General features: G+C 47.4%; 1 protein-coding gene across 1 annotated transcript in view; it reads right to left on the minus strand.

Moving 5' to 3' along the window:
* Positions 1-25,123, minus strand: part of LOC106744685 — a 178,081-nt gene that overhangs the window by 16,112 nt on the left and 136,846 nt on the right. Inside the window, exons 10-13 of the mRNA XM_014619639.1 lie at positions 13,837-13,977; positions 8,371-8,523; positions 4,993-5,130; positions 390-557 (exon numbers count right to left, since the gene is read on the minus strand). Coding sequence (XP_014475125.1) covers positions 390-557; positions 4,993-5,130; positions 8,371-8,523; positions 13,837-13,977 — 600 coding nt within the window. The remainder of the gene's footprint in view (positions 1-389; positions 558-4,992; positions 5,131-8,370; positions 8,524-13,836; positions 13,978-25,123) is intronic.

Consider the following 25,123-nt stretch of genomic DNA (forward strand, 5'->3'; position numbering starts at 1 on the left):
TATTGACTATTTTTGTAATTTATCTGTTAACAATAATTAACTGTTCCTATAAAAACCCGGGGAATTTACTTGGAGTCGCGAAGCCTTTTACGGACACATAATTTTTACCAGAACTAAAATTAATCGCTTGCAACGTAAATGACCAAAAACGAGTATTTCTAAAATCGCAGTCGCAAAACTACTTCGTGAATAAAACAATTATTTAAGGCCCCTTGAAACTCCAGCGCCTTCATATTCTCGGCGGTGTTCCTCGAGCGAGGGATGCCGAAAAATCGAGAACGCCGGCGATCGGAGATTCGCCCTCGATGCGATCGCGCCGTCAAAAAGCGAAATACGACATAAATATTGTTCGCATGTGTTGAAACGTCGGCAGAACAGGCTGGACTCACCTTTCTCCAGAGGAGTCCTCTTGTACTTCTCCAGCCTCTTGACCGCGATAGCTTCCAGGCGTACTCGGGCAGCCGGGTACTCCTTGAGCACGTCCCACATGTCCTTCTTGCTGAGTACGAAGAGGTCCGAGTAGCCGACCGAGCGCACGCTGGCTGTTCGCCGGTTACCTGCGTCGATGTAGCCATTTATTGGTTATCGGGATGCATCAAGCTTTCTTATGTAACCGCACGTGATCGATCCGTCGATCGTACTACCTACAGCAGTCTCACGCTCTCGTCTCGATCCCGATGCACGTGGTTCCGGTCGCACGCACGTACGCACGCGCGCACGCAACTCTCAACGTCGCGTTCACGCGCGTGATCTCTCACGTCAGAGTTTGAACGAGAGAGCCTTCACGTCACCTTTACACGCATGAGAGCGAGTAATATCGTCGCAGGGGAGGGGAGGGGGGCGAGACTAATTTTGATTAATTAAGAGCGGAGTGTAATTTTGATTAATCGCTTCCGTTCACGGCCCGCTGATTCGATGTTAATTGTCCGCCAAGTCGTACACGGGCCCATTTTTTTCTTCTATCCGGCGTTCGCTGCGTTTGCTAATGAATTGACGGATGATAATGGGTGAGAACGCCAATTAATAGCCGCCGCCACGACTCTTATTGTGTTTATTCGCGCGTGAGAATGTTAATTTTTCTTCCGCCCGTTGGCGTTTCGGCGTTTCAGGACGAGATGTACAACGTGTTCGTTATTCAAACCGGCGCTAATAAAGTATAATTTTTGCCCGACGACGCGAATATAAACCGTTGTTTACGACTTTAATTGGTGCCCGCGATATTTTACACACACGCCGGTGCAAAAAGGATCCGCGTAATTAACGAGGTGACGAATAGCGTAATCGTTTCAGACAGAACGTGTGCCGGGACTGAAATGAGTTAGCGATACAACTCGCTAAGAGGAACTTTATATATTTCCAGAGATTTAACCGTAAGATAAATGCCGTCGTTGGAAAGTTTTGCCTCATCAGTATGCGCGCGGATGCGCGTGATTCGTAATACAAATTGTAATAATTAAGTTAAGGCGACACGGAAACTCTTTGCCCCGCATTGAAAATTATGCCGCCACGTTCGTGTTATTCTTACCGTTGTAATTGTAGTGTAGCGCGTTCTGCAACCCCCCTCTCGTTCTCTCTTTCTCATCCCGCGGAGAGAAAATTATAAATAGTTCGCACAACCTACGTCATATATCGTCGAGGAAGTCAAATAACCGCCAGCAACATTTCCCTGCGCGCCGGCACACGTTGTGGGGAAATGCTTATGATAATTTTTCACCGGCTCGATCTCTCGATCTCGAGGAGCGTTCCGATAAAACGAAACGCTGTGCCGCTGCGTCTTCTCCGAATTACGCGCTTCTTGTACGCGTTCGAGTTTTAAACGAAGCACTCTTTAAAACGGACACTGAACTTCGCAATTGTTTATCCGGTGTAATTAAACGGTTTTTATCGCATACTTTTCACCGGGAAATACTGATATGTTGCCGCTCGTCCATCCCGGTCGCAACACGGAAAGAGACTCTCGCGAAAACGCGCGCGCGTGAGCGGACGACGTGGGAGTTTCACACACCTCTTCACCACGGTGCATCGTGCGTTCTCGTAATAATGCACGTCGAGACGATCGCTGTGCGATTTCTTCGGCAACGGAGATTCTTGTTCCATTGTTCGCGAGGTCGAGGTTCGAATTACGTTATTATACAGTGTCGTATAGTGTTAATAAGTTGCAACGGACAATACGTGTCGATAATGGATACGTACTTCCGAAGGGAGACGGTCCATTTTGCTTCCCTCCCCCGCCCCTCTCTCTCTCTCTTACTGTCGATGTCTAACTTTTTGCGCGTTTCTGGATAAAAAGTGAAACGGCAAAATCGACTGTCTTCCTTCGCAGGTAAATCAACGTGACCAGATTTATGTCTGTTTTAAGAATTAGCTAAGACAAAGGATGCTATAAACTACCATATAATCAATTTATACGTGTATATATGTGTATATATATATATATATATATATATATATATATACAGTATATACAGTATGTATATATAAATATATTACAAGTGGTAATATAATTGGCAGATTCGAATGCAGGTCAATACATCCGTACGAAATTAGCACGCATCACAGCAGTAAATTACAATCATCAATAAGAGCGAGTATGCGTATCAGGGAATGATAGTGGCAGATCGTGTGAGAAAGGTACGTGAATAGTGCAATGAATAGTATAAGATGATAATATCGCATGAAAATGGAAATGCGATCGCACGTGGTAGCGGCATTTGTAAGCGCGATCGGGCGCGACGATCATTCCGATCGACAATCGAATTATCCGTGTAGCGCTATAAATAACCGGCGCGGGTGAGCGCGCGATCGATGCCTGAACGGCGACGCCGGCGGTCGCTATATCGATCGCCGGGCGGACGCGAGTTCACTTTTACAAATGCCACCTTCCGACGATAATAATAATAATAATAATAAATACGTAACAATTAATATAAGTATGCAAGAGGATGGTGTATAATAAAGAAATAAAGAAGAGGTGTAAAGAGAATGTAAACAGTCTCTCAGCGTGACGTGACAGCATCAATCAAGTGAGTGAATCAAGATGGGGAAATAATAACGGATGCGAGAAACGGGCGCGGCTAAGATCTCAGAGTCGGTCCACAAATTCTAAGCCATCCCTTCTAATAAAAACTACGAAAGCGAGATAGAAATTCAGTACGAGTGGCTAAATGATATTTCTTTTTCATCAAGATCCCATCGACCGGGCACGCCTCGCGAGAAGCTGACTTGCGCATCGTTCGCTGCATCGTTCTCCTTGCGATCGAGAAAGCTCCGCATGCGTGTCTTGCAATAAAGAAAAAAACAGGCAAGTCGAAATAGTAATACTTCGATACATCGTCGAAGTGTCGCAACGTCGACGATCTCTTCTTATTACTTTGCTCACGGAAGGAACGTGATGGGTCATGGGCCGAAAGTTGGCGAGAGATGGCTCTATCGCCACATAAATCAAAAAAGAAAGGAAAAAGAAAGAGGAAATGAGAGAGAGAGAGAGAGAGAAAAAGGGAGAGGAAACACGCGATTTAATATTTTTACGGCGTGCGTCATCGTTCGGTCGGTCGTCCCGGTCGATCATAAAACACAAAAACGGGTAATACAGTAGCCGTGAGAAAGGAAAAAATGAAAAGAGAAGACGAAAGAATTGGAATAGTGGAGACTAAAGGGCAATACGTGTCACGGGCTTTGTTCGAGGTGCGTCGACGATCTCGCAACGACTCTGTCGCGTGTGCCCGCGGAATCATTCAATTAATTAATCCCTTCGTTGTTCACCGGAGAGAAACAGAAGCATTGTAAAATATTCGGCATGACGCGGAATCGGAAGGCGATTGATTCGCGATGTATTCGAGGAGACCGGCTGGACGGGATATCCAGCCATCTACAAGCGGCGCGGTACTTCAGAAAAGAACTTCTCGCGCCTTTCGCATTGGTTAATTTTGCTCGGTTCCCACGGACACGATATATTGCGGAGGAGGTAACAGAGTTCACCGAGTTTATACCGAGAGAAAATAAACTCGCACGGCCGTCGTATCTCTCTCATCGGGCGATAAGTAAAGGAGGATTCTTTATTAACCGGTCGAGAGAGGGAGGAGGGAAAAGAAGTAATATCACGGGGGATTGAATTTTCTTCTAATTTAATAAGAGCGCGAAAAGATTGTGATAGCTGTGAAAATATTCGCGAGGAAGATTCAATTTAAACGGGATTAAAATCATTCGGCCAAAAACGGCCAAAGGGACGCCGGCCAAAGTTCCCGCGGACGTTCCTTCGAAAAAAGAGTTCGACGTGGGAGGGCAGAAAGACGGGAGGGGGGAGCAAAGTTCGCGCCGTCTCTTTATACGCGTCGGCCCCTTTGACCGCGTATTTTTTTCTTCGCCTTCCCGCCGATGAGAGAGAGGAAAGTGTCACTCGCGAGAGCCGAAGCTCGAACACAAAAACGAGACCGCTATCGATCCCGCGACGACACGCGCGCGGACGGCCCCCCGTTCTGCCGACAGACGGAGCCAATAGGATTGTCGGATGCGGAGAAATTGCAATACTTTGCATCGGTGGATCTTACACACATACACACACACACACATAGTTCGCGCTCTCGTCGGACGGGTGGTGAACGAAGCGTAGACCGATCGGGACGATGGATCGATTAATTAACGAAACGAGAGCTGATCTCACCGGGACCGACGAACGCGTCTTTCTTTCTCCGCTGCCGCGGCCCGTCGTCGTCCTTCGTCTACGGCGAAGCGCGCGCGTGTGTCGTTGCGTGAACGTCGGGCGCGATTTAAAACAGGTGAAGATCGACAAGTGGGACGTCTGCGAGATAAAGAGAGAGAATAGTGGTGAAAATTGCTAGAGAGAGATCGTTTTCAGATCGGCTCATACCGGCTCGACGGCTTGCCCTCTCACAGAGTGGTAAGAACGTGAAACGTGAAAACGTGATCGTGAAAAACGAAGGGGGACAGCTCACGGGCCCCTGGTCCGTTTGGAATATTTACCGCACTCTTTACCTGCGGTCCCCATATTGAGAATGCTGATCTCCCCGAAGTAGGAACCCGCCTTTAGGGTGGCGAGCACCGTCTTCCCGTTGTCGGCTACCACCTGCAGTCGGCCCCTATTCACTATGTACATCTCCTTTCCCACCTCACCTGCAATCACACGAAAATCGCGTCTCAGATTGAGGGAGAGAAGCTGCTATCTCCGTTTCACCCTTAACCGCTGCGCTGCCCGCCTCTCCGCCGAGACGTCTCTCCGTGTATCTCTCGGTGCCTCGCATAATAATTTCCCGGTGATAAAACCGTAACACCCCGAGGCTGTATTTCTCTCTCTCCCTCTCTCGTCTGCGGGCGGTTGCGCCGCCACCGGGGTCTCGCTGGCGCGTTTAATGTGAAAATGTAGCTTTTTTTCGCAGTATCCGTTTACGAGTCTATAAAAATAATCAGCCGTCGGCGCTGCACGGTCGGAATGCAAGTCGCTGCGCTATGTGGTATACGAGCCGGTCTCTCTCTCTCTCTCTCTCTTTCTCTCTTTCTCTCTTTGTGCTACGTACTAACGATGTTCGTATCGTCCCGCCGACGTGACTATCGGCGTTATTAACCATGACGTATCTCCGGGTACGGGCGAAAGAAAGGAGGAAAAATGGAATAGGGGTGAAAGCTGATTAACTTTAACTATAATCCGCTCGTCCTTTTTCGTCTCTTCCCGGTTAAAAACAGGGGAAAGATAGATAGATAGATAAATAGAGAGAGAGAGAGAGAGAGAGAGAAAGAGAGAGAGAGATAAACCGCGGTTGATGTTAGTCGTCTTCGGATAAATCGACCGTAAAACCAATTTTAGACGGTCCATAATTCGCGGAAAAATTCGGGAGACGGGATTCCACTCGTGCTTTTATGCGCCGCATATACGACACGGCAAACATGGTGAAAGTTTACACACAAGTATACAAGATGTACGTATCTGAACTCCACCGACAAACTCACAGGACAGGTTCTGCAGGAAAAAAAAATAAGTAAAAGAAAGTCTTAGTAAATATATATCCTCAAACGCCTCGTTTCTGAGATATAGCTGTCGCAATGTCAGTTAAAAATTAATTTATTTTATTCATTAAATCATTTTCTACGTAATAAATAACCAGACACATACTGTTATAAAAATTGTTCAAAACGTCTGCCTTCCTTATCAATGTACAATTGATATCTGTGGAGTAAAAACACGCGTACTCGTTCGAATATTACATCATTATTCACGATGTATTACAATGAATAATTCTTCGATTAATATTCAGAAATATCAAAATTGATAGGTCCTCAAAAATAGACAAAAAAGTATTTTATCAGCATTTTTAACCCTCTTATTGCGACACATTTTTTTCATCGTCATTTCCTGAAAGCTACATCTCGAACGCCAAGCTTTCGCAGACGTATTCCAGATAAATATACTTCGTTATATTGCATCGTGACTAACTTAGGTACGTTAAGATCCTCGTGACAACAAACGTTTTGTCAATATATAAAAGAAGATAATCCAATGAAAATTACGGCAATATTACGACGATATTCTGATGCCATAAATATTGCTGCTTTGTCCGAGAGAGAACGCAATTAATACGGAATTATTGCAGTAATAAAAAGTCAATATTCCGATTAAAATTATAGCATGATAAATGAGTATGTTTTGAACAAGCATATATTTTTAATATATTTTAAATACGTTATGCTGCTGCAACGGCATATATTAAATGTTTGCGTGCTGTGTTCAGCATTTCTATCTACCCGGCATGCTTGCTAAAACTTTTTTACTTATTCTTCAACACGAAATTTGTCCTGTAAGTTTGTCGGTAAACCTCACAGGTACATCCTATGTACACGTACGCGTCCATAAACGTAACTCTTCGAACGTACACTTCCTTGCAGATAGAATTCTGCCTCGAATTCCGCCGCGAATTATAGACCGTCTAAAATGGCTTTGATAAAAAGCACGAGAACGCGCGTCGAGTATCGGGCGCGCCCAGCAGCGCTGTCGTTTGTTCCGTCGCGCAAGTAGTAACGCCAAGTCATAATTCCGGCCGTAGCGGCGCGGCGCGATGCGACGCGGCGGAAATGCGGATGGCTCGTCCATCAAAAGGGCAGGTAACCCCGTGGATCGAAACGACCACCACGTCCTCGCACTCCTGTACTCATTCTTGCGCTCGTTCCGTTCGTTAATGAAAAGAAACCACCGTCGCGAGAGAGGTGGAGAATGGACGGGCGGCGAGCGAAACGTCGCCTCGTGCTGGCCCCCCTCGGCTTCCCGGCGAGCCGAAATTATTCCCTCGGTTGCTTACTATTTGTCCGGGGATGGATATCGAGCGCGAGTACGCGGCCCGGGAAGTGCTAGGACAATGGCGTAAGCTCGTGCTTTTATTTTTGCCAGGCGATCCGTCGCGCGTTCATATAAGGAGCGTGTTTCTACGTTCAAACGCTGGGAACACCGCGGCAAAGGGAGGATTCAGCGATAAAGGACTCCGTATTTCCCGGCGTCGGAAGTCCGTTCCGTGCGGATTTTTCAATGTCGAGAGGGTCGTGCGCGGCAGGATCGTTAGCGAAAGTCCCGGTAGGCGGAAGATGGAAGGAGAAATTTACGCGGCGCTCATTTTGGTTGCGCAAATAGGGAAGAGGCGAGAGCGCCGTTCACGATCCGCGTAACGGTAGATTCAATCTCGCTCTGTGTCTGTAAGAGGGAGCGGAATTTCGCGGCCGTTGTAGGCCGCAGCATCGCCCGTGACAATTTACGAGCCGCTCCTCCGCGCGACCGTATATAGACTACACCGAAGTAGTTATACAGGCGCTTCCTTCCTTCGCGCTGATAACGAGCGCGACGGTTCCCCGTCCCCCCTTTTTCGCCATAAAGCAGAAATATTCGCCCGCCGCCCGATGGTTTCCGCTTACGCTACTGGTGACGAGGCTGGCACGGAGAAGGAGAGCGGACGGACAATCATTTTTCACACCCGCGGTACATCGTTTGGCCGGCTTCCAACGCCCCACGTTCCCGTAAGCGGGACACGCTGAATCCGGGGGAAAAATCATGCGCGCAGGAGAAGAAGGCAAGTGTCTAGGCGAGGTTCACGGACGAGAGAGAGAGAGAGAGAGAGTGTGTGGCCCGTAAGTGACAATGGGAGACGGGCGAAAAATCGATATCGCCGACAATGATGGCGCGTACAGCGCCACATTTTTCAACCAAATTCCACGCAACGTTCATAGCGTTAATTTTTCTTCCCCCAGCTCTCTCTCGTTCTCATTCTTTCTCGGCGAGAGAAATCGAAGATTCCTCCGGCGAAAGTTCTTCGAGCGAAATACTTTTTAATGCGTGGCGATGAGGCCTCCTTCCGTGAGAGGGAAAACGATCCTTACCTTTGCGACAGATGTAGTCGCCAGGTGAGAAAAGAACGGGTCGTAGTCGCAGCACCAGCTCGCACAGGAAGCCGGCCTCCGTGTTCTGGAAGATCTCGACCCTTTTCAGCGTGTCCAGGTGCACATTTATCGCGATCTCCGCCTTCAGCTTATCTGCAACGCGCGAGAAGAAATGGGGAAGAATTAACGCGTAGCAGCACGAAAATGAAGTGCGCTGAGAGCAGGTAGATAATCGCGGGTTGAGAATTCTGAAGGGACGTAAAATTTCATTTCGCTTGCTAACGCGCGACTAATCGAGTATTATGTGCGCAGCGTACACGCGTTGTATGCGGATCCAGGTGCGTCAAATTAATTGATTAATTAACACGCTCGCTGCCTATGTGAGCCTTTCCGAGCGCCAAACTTTCCGCTTAGGTCGTTTCGCATTTTCGTCGTTTAAAACATAATTTATCATAAAACACGTTGTATAATCATATGTTGATACAAAAACACCATGAATATTAGTTATCACACTGTGGGGCGACCCGCGTAATGACCCGTGTTTTGTTGGATGTTCCTTCAAAAAATTCAGCTCCATGAGTCAACTTCGTAAAATCTTGTAAAAATCATGTCGAAGGAATTAACTTTTAACTCCCAAAGCTAAAAACTAGGTCTGGTAAAATCACAGTTGTATTATGTGGGCAGCTAATTTCCTTTTTTCCGTGCGATACACAATTTATATACTTTATATATACTTATATATTTATTTACATATTATTTATATATTTTTATTTATGCTGTACGATTTTATATAATTCTCACATTTCTATTTTCTCTCTATTACAGGTATTACCGATGGATATTCGGAATTCCTTTTATAACACTGGTCGGCGACCCCGACGAAATTTACGTGCGAGACAATTCACACGGTCGCACGGCACCAGCGCAAATTGCGGAGCACCGAAGGAGACTATTTTTGTTGCGCGCTGTTACAACTTCGCCGGCTTCAACTTTAGAAGTGCGACGAGAGACCGTTTCCGCGAGGAGATTCTACGCGCGTTTTTCTAAAAGCGACGTCTCATTAGCCGGAAACGCTTGGCTGAGAGCTCACTGCTCTCCGCGGAAGCTGGGGGTGGGGGCATTCGAAGATGCTCGTAAGCAATTAGGAGGTGTACATGTACATTTCCACAGCCTCGTGTACACGTGTTGCGGGACACCGAACGCGAGAGAGAGAGAGAGAGAGAGCTTTTTAAGCGACGGTCGAGCGGTGAGAGCGGATGATAAAGATAAGAACCGTGTCGATCTGTCGTAAATAGTTCGCAGAAACACGTGCTAAGCGGGAAGGTTGCACCCGGAAAGCTGCACACCGACTTCGATTTGCGTCGATGGTATCGCCGAGATACTAATCCGAGCGAGCGAAGTCTTTGAAGGGGGATATTTCGTGGGTCTCGCACGAACGGGATCAGGTGGAAATTATGAGACGCCGCGTTAAAGGGAATTCTTGCGCAACCAGTCGATTTTGCACACGCGCATCGATCTCGACCACTTCGCAAAAGAACAAGAGAGAGAGAGAGAGAGAGAGAACGTTACATCGCCTAAGCAATCGTTCGATATTTCAGCATATAAAAGTAGTAGTCGCGGCAACGTGGAACGATTCTGAACGGAGAGCCGGAGAGTTTTATCATATTTTATCGGCGTCGCATTTTTTCCGAACGTGTACTTCACACGAGAAATTCAATTACCGTTAATTGTGTCCGTTCATTACACCCCCTCCCCGTCTAAACTCAATTATTTTTACGATTAAATAAAATTGACTAAGCCGAGCGGGATTGTTTGCGGGATCGGTAGTAGCGTCGTGCGAACGTTGTCCCGCGATTGAAAACGCTATTAATAAGGTAATGTGCGTAATTAATTACCCATTGCGGTAAATATCGTAATTATTAATAATTGTCCGCTCGAACTAATGACAATATCGTAAAATAAGGTCTATTGATCGCGAGCCAGTGGCATTATTTCGCGCATGAAACCTTGATTAACAAGATAAAGCTTAATATTGTTGCCATTGTTGCCGTTATAATTGTAGGAAACGTGGGCGACGATTAAAATTGGCAGTTAATCCGCAACCCGTCTGCAACCCCGTGTGCGAGTGTGCGCCACGACGTTTCTATTATTATCGCGGTAATACCGTCGCGATAATTAGCGCTAAGCTGCGCGAATTCACCATCGGCCGAATATTATGAGTGCGCCCAGCGCACACCGGCGCAACCCGGCGCGCATCCTGATCGTCAGTATCGACGCGCCGCCGCGTAATATTTTTTTGCAAAGTGTAACTTCATCGGCGATCGATACGCGCCGAAATATTAACGCGTAATGCAGCTTAATTACTCGTGTCCCGGCGCCCCGTTGTGTAATTCGATTATGCTCGCCGCACAAAAATCTATGTATCGTCTGTTGTGTTCACTATATTACACTCTGCGGTTGTAACATTACAATATAGCATGGCGCGATGAGCGGTAGTTATTTGATAGTTTACTGACGACCGGGTATAACTTGTACACGCCGCACCTCCGCAGTGAAGCGTGCGGCGCCGCGGAGGTGTGAAGTCCGCGGCGCGAACGTACGGTCAGTCAGAGAAAGGTTTTTTGTGACACTTTTTTCCATAAGTTCAACGAGTTCCGATGCAATGAGCATCTCGTGTCTGGTGGGAAAATGTATATCCTGAGAATTACGGAAAAATAAATTCTCTTTAGACACAGAATGCGTTATCAGAATTTGTCGAAGAACAAAAGTGTCGCAGCCTTTCTGCGACCGAGCGTGCTACAATGTACAGCGTCGCGGGCAACTTCGAGTGCCTTCGAACGTCTGCATCTCGCAGGCGAAAAATCGAACGTACGAACGTGAAACAAACGCCATTCGCACGTGCTCCTGTCGCGACGGGTGTATTCACGTGCACGATTTCGCGTGTTACGCACGATGTATCGTCACACCGAGACGCGGGGAATATTACGTTCGGAGACAAGGAGACAAAGAGCGCGTCGCAGGTGTTCATCGCGTAAAGCACGAAGTTCCTCGGGATATTTCGGGAAAAATTTCGCACTGTCGCTTCTTCTTTCCGCCCTGATCCGGCTCCTTTCTCGAAATCGCACTGTGATTTCCGAGGCCCGGATCAGTGATATACAGTCAAGCGTGAAGCGCGACGCGAGAAATTCAATTTTGGCTGGTGGTTGTGAACGCCCGATCAAGAATCGGGCGCGTTTTGTTCGGGACAGGAAAAGTCATCATCCGACGTGTGGTTCGACGTCGAGTCAATATCGGCCGTCAATATTGGATACCGACAATAAAAAATTTTGTAGCTAGTAACGTCCCGCTGCGAGCGAGGCAAAGCTGCTCCACAACAATTAACGTGGTTGCTTAATTGTTCCGAAAGAACGGACGGTACTATTTTTCTCGTCTCGCGCGAAACAAAAGAATTCGCGCGCGAAAATATCGCGAATACCGCCCAAGCTTCTTCTCTCTCTCTCTCTCTCTCTCTCCCTCGTCATGACGTTCCTTTACCACGTAAAGGCTGTACGTGCGGCCGGCACAATCGTGAAGAGACCGCGAAAATTTCACGTCGCTGTAACTCCGCGGACAAACGCCCGGGCGCGCGTGAAATTAGCCGATGTTTTCCGCAGCGAAACGTAGGAAACGTTTCCCCGTGGGAAAAAGAGCGAGAAGGCTCAGGAAAGGGGGGAAGAGAGAGTTGACAATTTTCTTCTTAGCGGGAGCTTGACTTTGCGTTAAGCACTCTTGTGTATCCGGCCGCAATAAATTTCAGCGTTAAGACCCCCTAACGTTACCCGCCGACACGCGTCGCGGGTCGTCGCGTCATTCTTCTCCTCGTGGCTGTATTCGCCGGTTTCTCTGGACATACACGCTGTATTTTATGTTACACGCAGTACCGTTTTATGGTGCATCGCGAACGATCATTACGACCGTTGCTTTACCGTTGCGTTTCAGTATCGCGAATCCGAAGTAGGTGGCAATATCGTTCCGCGATCGACGACGCCGGCTCTCCCCCGAACAATCGTCTTGGGACGATGTATTTCTTAAGGTAGCGAAAGAAATCCATAAAAGCTAATCGCAAATAAATGTTATCGGGAAGGGGGGGAATGACGACACTCGTGTGTCGTCGCGAGTTGACATAAACCTCCCCCCCTCTCCCATTCTGAAATTGCTCTCTGCGTCGATTGATTATTAGCCAGGTAAAAATTCGTCCGTCCCCGCCGCGCGTAAGAGAATAATCACGCGTGTTCTTTCTTGCGACGTGCACATTATAGCGTGCGTGCGTTCGCACGCAAAGCGCATACGTGACGTGGCCGCTTATTTATTCGCGATTGAATTACAAAGCGACTCAACAAATGCGGAAAACGAAGAAATTTCGCGAGCGCAAAATTCACACGCACACGGCGCGCGCAGTATTTTCATTTCGCGCGACATCCCGCGCGAAAATTCGCGTGCATATACACACACAGAGATACGCGGATATGTGCAACCCCCGTTGATACCCGACGCCCGCGTTTGCATTAAAGGACGACCGATGTTGGCAATCGTACATACACTGCCTGCTTACGCGTCGCTCGGTTTGCTCGCATTTTAGCTTGCAGATCCCGCCAGCGGTTACGAGATCAAATGTTTTCCGTGAAATTATATAACGTTAACGCACCGGCGAGACGCGCGACGGTATCGTCTCGTAAACACTTCGCTTCGAGTGACCGGGAAATTGCCGTTATTTGACTAATGAATTTGCTGTTGAAAATAGTAAACCTCGCTCTCGAAGAGAAGAGAAAGAGAGAGAGAGAGAGAGAATTCGCAATGGGCACGAGATTATGTTAATTACACGTTCGTTAAGTTACGCGCTAGTAAAACAGCGCGAGTTTAACGCGACCTGCTTAGCCGACGCTTAATGTGGGAGGAATGGGGGGAGAAGGAGGGGCGCGTTTCAGACTTATATAAATATTATAAAGTTACGACCCCTCTCGCCGCTACCGGCGTATTTTCATATATTTCTCGCGTCGTTTAACAGGAGCGCAAGCCTGTGCTCCGTCACCGGTCTACTATTCCGCATTAATCACGATAACGAGAGACGCTGAGGAGTTAATAAATAATTAATACGGAGATAAACGGTTACACGGGTCCGCCCGGGGTAATCGCACCACACTGATTTCATGAATTCTCGCGCGCACGTGTCGAAGATAAGCGCCCGTTCATTTCTCTTTTCGTTCGTCTCCTCTTTTTTTTTCCAACGGAATTCCACCGTGAAGCTTGCGTGAGGTGATTTCCCACGGATACGACCGTTAATATCTTATTCGCGCGCGCGCGCTTCTCACGTTTTTCCTCTCTGCGGCGAGAATTAATCGTCGTTTATCGGTTATCGGTATTATGAATCTCGGGAGTTACGAAATAAATAAGTTAGGAGGTCTCGGGATGTAAGAAGGGGCCTCTTACCTGGAAGACAACTCACTGCCTTCTCCTCGTCGGAGCACTTCTGCGTCAACCACAGGTAGTCGAACCACTTGATGACCTTCACCTGCAGATGGTTCGGCACTCTCCTCATCCTCATGTACGTCTTCACGCCGTCCAGCTTCGCTGCAACCAACATACGATCGTTTTGGTTAATTACGAGTGATCTGCGAGGTCATTACGCGATCGTCGCGCGTATCATGACCGGTCTAACAAAAATTTTCCCTCTTACATGCAGTTAGATCCCGATTAGAATACCCAAAGTTGTCCCGAAGTAGGTTATCTTACTACGATACCAATTGGGAATCTCGTTCTGATCTCAAACATGGTAAAACGTTTGACGTTAAAAACGGTTCGCTGAAATTTGTGTTATTTTAACAAGGTGAATACACATATATTAAAAAGCAATATGCTAACAATAAATATGTTAATTAAATATATTCTGTGTACCTTTTCATATATTCCCCATGTTAAAGTAACACAAACATTCCAGTGAATCGTGTTTCCTCTTCCGAAAAAGGTTCTTCCCCTTTAAATATCTCGAATGTATCGAAACGCTGAAGCCCCTTTACGGTGATTCTGCTGCTGTGATTGGCTATCGCATTGCCGCGTCATATTGCTTGCTTCATGTGTCGTTTACAGCTGTCAAAGCATTGCGCGAATTCTGACAGTACATTAGTTTGCGTGTTAACACGCGCCACATGTACCGTTTTCAGTCTACGACGTTAGGACGTCCCAAATTGGTTTGCGACGTCCTTAGGACGAGAAACCCGGAGAAATCTTTGAGAAATTGTTGGGGATGAGCGAAGAAAAATCTGTTTACGTTCCTCACTCAGAATCGTACAGTTGAAATATTACATTTCTAGCCAGAACCTGCGTAGATTTCCCAACCAGAATCCATCATATGTTGGGAAATGGATTCCGATTAGACCACGAGAAATTTTCTGTGCAGACCGGGGACTCCGATTATTCTATTCGATTGTTCTGTAGCGCGTTAACGCGTATAATCATCTGCCTCGCGTATACGTTCTCGCCGTTCCGAGCAAAATATTAATTTTCCATCGGCTAATTGCGCATATATGATGCAACGTTCTCGATGACAACTGATTATCATTTAAGCATCGAAAGCCTCCCTCTCTCTCGCGGGCGCATCTCGTTTTCCGATTCACGGGATGATACGTCGCGGTATCGCCGAAACGTTCGACGGGTATTAATCTTCGCGGACGATATTTCGGCGATTAAAGTTGATAAAATCAAACGCCGCCCGGCCGTGCACGACCTCGCGTGCGCGCTACGACACGGTTCGATAAATCCAGGTATAAATGCGTTACAAACGTGAGGCTTGACATGGCCGAGGTATTGAATTTTTCGCAAATTGAATTACATAACTTCGCGACGCGAGGATATTGCTCTATTATTGATTGTTATCGCGATCTATCCTTCACACACACACACACACGCACATCGCCCGAAAGATCCTATTATTTTTCTTTTCTCTATCGAAATTCTCAATTAAATCGCTTATTATTCTAGCTCGTTGATACAACTTCGTGTAAGTTAATAAACTTTTCATTGCAACGAAGGAAGGAAGAAGAGGTAAAAATTATTCGTCACATTTTCCCCGAGCAATTTCTCGCCGATACAAGAGCCGTGTTGCCAATATCAGTTAATTAAAAAGGAGGAAGACAACGGGAAATCTCCCCGTTGCCCTCTCGCCGCATCTCTCTGCGCAACGAGCGAAAAGCCGCGCGATCTGCTTAATACAGCGTTATTCCGGTGTATCAAGCGTGCAATCGTTGCACGGGTCGCGGATCAATGGTAATGCAGTCAAACGGAAAACTAAGATAGGGTTGCGATTTTATGGGGACGGCATCCCGGCGCTGCTGAATATATATTCATGCGCGCGGCAGCGGGATATTTCAGCCGCGGAGACAGGGCTGAATACAGTCGTTGACGCTAATACCGCTGAATGCGATCGCAGTGCATTCGAAATCTCGAAAGCCGAAAGAGTGATGGATAACCTTCGATTTGCAAATTGTTCAATTAACGAGCGATGAATCCATCCGATTCGCCCGACGATTTTATCCGGCACGCGACGATTTTGTCACACGGTGCGCACAGGTGTGTAAAACAAGTCTGTACAAACATGTATAAACACACGTGCGGGCGCGAGCACGCAAGATGGATGTGCGATGTTAATATTCAGGAATGATAATCACAGCGTCCCTTTTTGTAATTATCGCGTCACGCCGCCAACGTATGTATTCGTGGTGTTCCGAACGCATGTGAAATAAAAATTCGCGCAACTGAAGAAGCAACGACTGATGATACGTGCCCACTCGTGTCAAACGGTCTCGGCGATGGGATGCAGTTTTGCGAGCGACGTATCACCTCCACGGTTGAGAAACGCGGAGAGGAGTGGCGTCGGTCTCGATTAAACTCTCTTGATAGCGAACGACATCGAGCGTGACTATTCGAGTGCTTTGACAATTTTACACCGAGTGCATGATGAAGATGTGTCAAGCTCGTACTCTGGATATCACATTCCGGAGATCCGACATCGGTTGTGACGCGCAATACGTGGACTTCCGGAGGCATGCCGAACGGAGGCAGGGAATAATTGCACCGGCGCGATCGAATCGCGACGGTGACTTTAACCGGCGCGTCGGGAAGAGTTTTACTCGACGAAGGGCCACGACTTGACGAAGGGATATATTTTCACCATATCCGCCGCGGCGTTCCGGCACTTCCCCGCTATACTTTTGAGACCCCATAAATATGGATTGCGATGATCGGGGGGCGTATATATCAAGAAATGAAACGTCAAGCTGTCTCCGACAAACGCAAATTGCCACCCACGTTAAATATTCAACGCTCGATATTCGATCGGGCAAGCAAGGAGCAATGAAACCCGATAAAAGGTAACGCGTTTCTTTGTCAAATTACACTGAGCGACTGCGTTCATGAATACATTCAGCTCGCTCTTTTGCACAGATGATACTTCAGAGAATGAGAAAGGGGAGGGGGGGAGGGGAGAAAGAAAGAAAGAAAGCGGGGCGTTATACTACGAGAGTTATTTTTCCCCCGTGTATTCCGTCAATCAGATTATCGGGTAATTTCATTTTAAAGCCGAGCGCTATTTCTCTCTCTCTCTCTCTCTCTCTCCCCGTAACATATATATCGGCAGCTTTGCATTTGAAATGCGTCGACGATAAACCGACAAACGCGCGCCGACACCAACGCCTGTCAATGGCGCGCGCGCTGCGCGTGCATCAGATTAAGGAAATTCTCAGCGGTGTCAAAAAATGGTCAACAAGATGTATATATTTCTGGTTTCTACCGCGGTGAAAGGAAGAGTTTCGCGACTTTATCCGGATTCACGTGTAGCTGACGTTGCCGTCTTGGCTGCTCGAACGTTAACGCATGACGCGCATATCCGGCTCCGCAGTGCGGTGCCCGCAGTTGCGGCGATCTAATTTTTTGGTACGGACGTCGCGGGGTAGTCGCCCAGTTAGCCCGGGGGTTGCCTGTCTCCGGTGTATGTGTGCGTATGTACCCTGCGAGAGTAATCAATCCCAGGTATTTCTCGGGTACGCCAGATCCGCGAGAGCGGATCAACGCGGGCGCAATCCGGAATTGGCCGAAAATGGGTATCGGGAGCGGGGATGGGAGGCTTCGCCTCGCCTGACTGACAAGGAAGAGGGGTTGGTTTCTATCGGAAATGGGCTTCCAGCCGACCGGGTAAGCGCGACAGCCGTGCACCGGGACGCTCGCAATTTAACTTACTCCCGCTCTTCGCGCTCTCACGCGCGACCCTCTCTCTCTCTCTCACTTCCTCTTTCCCGCCTTTTCTCGACGTTGGTCTCGCCGACGATGCATGTCCCCGGGATTCGCCGTTGGACGGCAATCTGGATCGGAGGCGGACCGATATTGATAATATACAGCAGCTCGATTCGACCGACGGAGCGATCAAAGGAACGAAGGGAAGACTCTTGGCGGCGATCCAGCTGGAGTGTACGCTCATCCCGCCGCGTAACCCCCCTCTACCGATCGTTTTTCCAGGAGAGTTCGTCGAACCGTGCTCGAATGCGGACGTCGGGATTGCGGGGAACGCTGGTGGAGATGTAAAGTTACGGTGAAGCGGACGATGTCCTCCTCCGGAGCGGCGTTTTCGCGCATGCAATAACGCACGGGGCATGATCGCGTCGGAGGGAATATGTCTTCGGGGGCGGAAACACGGTAAAATATCGGCGCGTCCGCCTTGCTCGACGACGTTACAAATGCCTGGAAAAAATAGCCCGCGTCGGTCAGCGCGCAGGGGTCGGGATTATTTGCAACGGCGAAACTTGAAACAGAAATAAATATCGGAGAATCGTTCGCTCGCTCGGAATTCTCATTATATTTGTATTCCTCGCTTTTGGAGGGGAATTATTAGCGTTTTTGTTCACGCGTCGTTATTCGGAGGATCGATGCGAATTAGGGTGATCAATTTGTCTCGATTCTCGCGGGACGTCAACACTCATCAGAGGGGTTTTCAGCACTCATTAGAGGCGTCAGAATCAGAGAAGCGGGACGCTATTTGCGGGTGACGATTTTAACGAAAAATAAATAATACAAAATATAAGAATAAATTCGTTAACTCTTTCTTAAATTGCGAGCACGGCCAGACGAAAGGTCCTTGCCGTGTACTAACAGCACTTAAAGGTGTCCGGCGCTAATTATTACTTTAGTTTCTATTTAATTAAAGAAATCTTAGTTTCTTTTGTTGAAACTATTTAATTTCCCTAAACATGTAACTGCATATTTCACATTTCGCTGATTGCTATTTTAATTTTATCTCAAGAATATCAATATGATTTTAAACGTAATAATTAATTATATTAAAACATAATATAGAAAGTTTCATTTCGTGGATTATCCTCTGATATCGTTTCAGAAATGTTATCCATCTGTTTTTATATATAAATTAGTGATTGTCTGTATTAAAACACAATAAACAATGTTCAGTTGATCGTTTGATCTTGATGTAATGATAAATAAACATTTTACTTACTTATCTACGTTTATTTAACTTGCTTATTTTTTTATTAAAAGTCCCGATTGTTTTGGTGTCCCAATTCTTTAAGATCGATATCCGGTAATTGACTAATCGAGAGTTAGCCATTCCAGTGCTAATACTGGATCCTTCATTCCTACCATTCTACCATTCGATGTACCGTCTCGTCCGTTTTCAGCCGCTGGAACAGAGTATTAAAGCGACCGTTTACGGCCAACTGTGTCCAGGCAGCGGCTCCGGCAGCTCTCTCTCTCTCTCTCTCTCGACGGTTTCGGGGCGGGGAAACAAAGGGACAAAAATGAGACGCGTACGTGCGTCAACGCGGAAACGAACGTAAAACTCTTTCGCCGTCTGCTTAACGGTGGAACTTTGGAATGTGTTAAAGGTTAATGGAGTACTCGCGACTTCGTGCCGGCGCGAGATCAAAGAGTCGCGATAATTTCTGGCTCGTTTCCAACTACGCTACGGCTAGGAACTAAGTCACGTTTATTTTTCTGCAAAGAGGCTCGCTTCCATTTTTCCAGCACACATTTTCACGACAAACAGCGATCATTTCTTCAAAATATCATGGCACTTTTTCCCCCGAAGAAGGAAGAGCGAAGATACGCAAAGGAGCGCATTATCTCTTCGCGTCACGAAGTGAAGTCGATCCGTGTCGTTTTATCTCGCGATCTCAGAGGATCGTACCTGAGAAATCGGAATCTCCGATTTCTCCGGTGAATGCGAAACGCCGAAATATTGAGTATCGCGGAAGCGTTCGTCGTGGACGACGCGCGAGGAGGATTCGCCCGAGTGTGCCTGCCTGCGACCGATACGGTGAGCGGATTCCCTTTCCCCGCCTGAATAATTCGCGGACCCTCTTTGCCTGAGAAATGACTGTTTCTTTTTTTCTCTCTCTCTTTCGCCCGCTCGCCGGCCGATTCCTGAACGGCGGACAACACCGACGTCGTTGTCCGTTGCCGGAGAACGCGCAACCTGAGACTGACAGTCAGGGACGAGCTTCGGAAGATCGATGGATCTCCGAGACACGGTCTTAACGACCTTGTTCCACGTTACCGATAGCCTCTACCGGAACGTCATTACTTTCCTTTCAGTCCACTCGATCAAGGCACTCCTTCTAATGAACGGCCTCTGTAAATGGTTTGCACGTAATAAAAGTAAAGACACCGGCAGGCTGTCCGCGCTGTCCCCATAAATCATATCGCAGGACGACAACGGCGGTAACGGCGACTGCGACGATGGAAAAATACCACCCGTCATGTCCGTGGTGCAACGAAATTGCGCTCGGCTGTTTTTTTCGTTTGTCGCGACATCGCTTCTGAAACCGCTTCTCTTCCCGGTTGCCGTGGTCGTCGAGCGTGAGCGCCGCTACGTCGTTCGAAAATGCGCGTCGCGCGGGAAGCTCAGCGGGGATTTCATCGGTATCTCGCGTGCGTATCGAGCGAACGAGGAAAATCGTGGATGATAGTCCACCGCTCTGCTTCTCTTCCCATGGTCTGCGGATGCAATGCGCGTGCTCTTCAAGTATCCTAAAGGATCGCTGCGCTCTCGATGCGCGTTTCGTTGCTCGTCGGAGACGCGGCTGTCGATAGCTCCGTTCCGCTCCTGCGAAACGCCCTTTCGCTTTTGATAATTCATCGCGCCGATAAGCCTCTGCGGGGCAAAAGTCTCTCGAGCCAATTAATTGGGAAACACGGCCCCGTTAATTATCCGGAATGCCGAACGTGCGCCACGCGAACTGAGGCGCGTCCCGCAAACGGGTTACCCTATTAGCTGGACTCAGCTATTCATTGTTATCGAGAAATGCGATATTTCGTGCCTCGATAAATTTGCATTCGGGAAGCTTGCTTGGAACGCGCGGATCGAATTTCGCGCTTCCAACGTCGTTCGTTCCGCGAGTGGACCGCGTCGAACGTGGAACGCTTCCGCTGGAAATGACCGAATGAGCCCAGGAACAAGGTCCACGGCATACGCAAAAACACAGGCAGCGAGCAAAACGTAGCAAATTAACCAGCCACGGTCGATTATTTTCCCAGGGGGGAATAATCGACTGCGTTCGGTCAGTTTGCTTATCGCTCACCTTCTTGTGGCACGGCAAATACAATTCCCTTCACGCGGAAAAATAATTTGCCAGTTTTTATTCTGTCGCAGTAAAATTTGCCAGTCATTCCGTGTGGACGACGAAATGATTTGCTGAGAGTACCAATTGCCAATTCGCTGGGCCGTTTTTGGAAATAATCTACAAATTATTTTGCTGCAAGAGCAAATTAGTAAATATGAGAAAGCGCTATTTTGTTCCAACAGCAAATCGATGTGTCCTGGAAATCAATTCACTCGGCAGAATACTTTTTGTCTCGGCAACAAAAGTGTCTCTGCTGTGATCACGAATAATTTGCTAATTTGGTTATGCCAGCTAAATTTTCTCGCTGTCGCAACGAATGCACAGAAAAAATGTCGTTGTATCAATGAAATTTCCAACAATGACATAATTCGAGTAAATCTTCTTGATTCAGTGGCGAATATCGTTAAAACTATTATGGTTGTGTGTTGCTTCAATAATTGAAATAATTAAAATAATTAGCTAGAATGGCATCGCTGTTGAATCAAAAAGATTCACTCGAATTACACGCGCCGTTGGAAATCCTATTGCTTCAACAGCATTTTTCCCGTGTATGCAGTGGCACAACGATGGCTCTCCTACAATGGTAAAATTATTTTTCTTCCTGTTAGCGTGAAACTGAATTTTCCGCTGTTGCCAGAGGACCGGACGAAAATGCGGTCGTAGGAACAGAAAGATTCCTGCGGGAGTCCCCTGCTCAGTCAATTGCTCTCGGTTGTCTCAACCGAGTTTTAAACGCGGCCGGATGTCCACACACGAATGTCCTCGGTCGCGGTGACAAATCCCATTTCTTGTTACCGAGTTCCCACTTGGATTGCGGGAACCGAGTCCTTTTTCCGCGTGTGTGACACGGGCCTAAGAGCGTGGGTGTTTTTCAAGGATTAGATACACGACATCGAGGTCGACCCACGACAACGAGGCCGTATCCTCGACTTTGGAAAAGGCGCGAAAAGTTCGCGGGGGGAAAAAAGGAGCACTCTCGCCCAGGCTCCTTTGTTTTACCCGGATAATCTCTCGGATCCATTGAGCGGGATTAAGGAGCTTATATTCCTTTGTGCAAACTTAATCCCTACCGCTTGCCTCTATGCTCCCCGGCGGTCATGTATGCACACACGGGGGTAATTCCCCGTCAACGCTCTCGCGGCGGTTCGCTGTATTACGCAATGCTTAATCGAGACCGGCAACTTGTATTTATTCCGTCGGATCGGCGTAATTTCAAGTTTTGCCGGAACTTTCGGGGCGATTCGAACCGCGAGATGGAACGATCTTTGTTAACCCGGCTAACACTGAAACGCGAAAATTAGTATTTAAATCACCTCGCTTCGTTAGCGACGCGCAGTCGCTCGCACCTTTCGCGCGCGCATTAATTTCTCCGTTTGTATCGCTCGCGTCGAGGTGAGTAGGCGAGTAGGAGGGGGAGGAGGAGGAGAAGTCACGGCAATGCGCTACGCATTCATCGCGGAAACGGTGCCGCGGAGCACCCATGCATTGCGACACTGCTGTTAAGAGCCCTTCCGGAACTTTCGCGAGAACGCACTTTCAGCTACCTGTGCACGTCAAGTACTCGTACATATTTAAGATGCTTCATTGATTTCGCTGATAACTCGCTTCGTTACGTTCCGGCAGTCAGACGCCGCTCGGCAGATAAAGCTCGCAGCCGGATGAATTTTAACGCGACCAATCGATGAGCGAACTCGAAATCGAAGTCCTGTCCGGACTCGTGAACGTGTATCGGTTCGTCCGGGGGGAGAATTTTCCATATTGTTTTCTCTCTCTCTCTTCAATTCTCTTCTTTTTCTTTTAATAAACGCCGCGAAGGCGACGACGATTTCCCGGGATGTACGCTGCGACGTTATCGAATTACGCGTATACGCGCAGCGTATTCACGTTTCGCGCAGTCCTCGTCACTCGCCCCGCGACTCCACTCGATTCTATTTGCGTGGGGACCCTTCTCGGGTCTTCCCGGCGAAAAATGTCTCAAGGGCGGCACGAATTTCCCGGACAGACCAAATAGAATTGATACAGCCGTTCGGTGTCGTAACTCCGCTATTTCGTTCTGGAAATGGCCTCCTCGATCCCGTTTCTCCCTTCCTCCGTAGCAAAACCCGGGTGTATCCGCGGCGTGACATAATACCACGGGCTTTATTTATGAATGTGACAACAAATTGGAACGACGTGAGGTGATTTAGCGGCGGACCTCGCCCGCTCACTTTCGCTTACTCCCGCACCGGGAGTCCGTTTAATCCGCGCGCTCGATGTTCGGTGAACAGCGGTTCTCTCAATTATGCAAGCGCGTGGACCGCGCGGGAGCATGCGAAAGGCGAAAGAAAGGGACCGACGGTAAAAGGGGAGATATTGGATATCCCATGGATATTCCGTGCATTTGCGGCGGAGAGAAAATGTGGCGTTCAGAGCCGCGAGATAGAGCGACAGGAAGGAAGGGAGAACAGGGAAGTGACGCGAAATCCGCACTTGAAATTGCGTCGGCGTTATGCACCGGCGAACCTTCGCGTCGTTTCGCTATCACCTGCTGCCGGCGGCGCGCGCGCACGTGCGCGAAAAGCACCGCGTCACGGCGGCGGCGTTAAAGGTAGCTTCGCGATCACATAGCTTCCACCCGCGGCGCCGAGCTGGAATCGATGATTGACGTGGTGGAATCGCGAAAGGATTCCATTCGCCGAGAGTAAAGCGCGAGAGAGCGAGGTCGCGGCCGCGACTGGATACTTTCGATTTCACGAGCCCCCGAGCGCGCCCGTATCCCGCGATTATCGCTGCACCGCCTCCGATATTCGCCGCCGGTACGGCAAACCTGCAGCGCAAACAGTGAATATTTTCGAACGCAGTCTGTGTCTGCCAACGCGGAATTTGTCATTCCAAGCGAATGTGAGGTGCATCGCGTTGAGTCACGAATAAATTTCCGCCTTCCTCCCTTCGACGTCTGTTTTCGCATGTCATATATTTAAGTTGGTAATGATACAAAGTGAGTTTCTTGAAAATTTGAAACTTGCACTGTACACAGATTTAAATATGACCCAATTATTGGTGCAATTAGAAAGTGACTGACCATTCGAAAGTTGAGATATTCGCAATTGAAAATGACACCTCTTACCCACGTTTCTTGAGGTTAATGTCGTATTTCTAGCTTCGATTTTTAATTTCTTCGAAATTTCACATTTAGGAATTTAATGACAAACTGTGATATCAAGGATTAAGAGACATTATACAACAATTTCGGAATTATTGATCGTTTTGTTTTAAAAATAAAGCGGTGTAAAGTTCATAATTTATAGTAGTACTCGGATTACATGTACATATGCACATATTTAAACATTTATATACTTTTATATTAGGCTTTTCATTATCTGTGCATCTTTAGATTAGATTAGATCAATTAATATATAAAAACAGCGTTAATAAGAAAAATAAAAAATAATATTTTTTATATTTATAATATTGTGTATATGTATCTACCTTCACTTCGTGATATCATATTTATAATTATAATATTTACAATATTGTGTATATGTATCTACCTTCACTTCGTTTCAAATTTATCATTTAGGCAGTAAAATAAATGTATAGGAACATAATTTTGCTTAATAAATATTAAATTTATGAGTGGCTCTTTTAATGAATCAATGAAAATACAACACTCAGTGCTGATATTATCTTAAGAGTAGTATCTTATGTATTCTTAATGACTAATATCATTATTTATTTATACATTTATTTACGGTTTATCGGCTTTACAAGAAAGAAAAGTAAGCGACTGTCATGCAAGTTATTCGCGATTCCGCCCGATAACGTATATTTTAAGGAAAAAATATCGGTCGTGGAGACGTATTTAAACGAGAAAGTATGGTCTCGACGGCGGGGATCGGTTTCGGAAAATTGATTCGTAACGGCTCCTCGCGTTCCCTTCGTCCGCCACTATTTCCTCTCTGTCCGCTGACCAAACGTTATTCGCCCAGCAAAATAACGGGAGAATCTCGCCGCGCGAGTGCAAACAGCCAAGGCAATTATTTGATCGTTCGGTTGTCTAAACGGCTTGACAATCTACGTAACTACCGTGCCAATTAACCATGGTCAAGCTAACG

Source organism: Dinoponera quadriceps, unplaced genomic scaffold, assembly GCF_001313825.1.
Source record: "Dinoponera quadriceps isolate SergipeBrazil2010 unplaced genomic scaffold, ASM131382v1 scaffold1352, whole genome shotgun sequence".
Taxonomy (NCBI): Eukaryota; Metazoa; Arthropoda; class Insecta; order Hymenoptera; family Formicidae; genus Dinoponera; species Dinoponera quadriceps.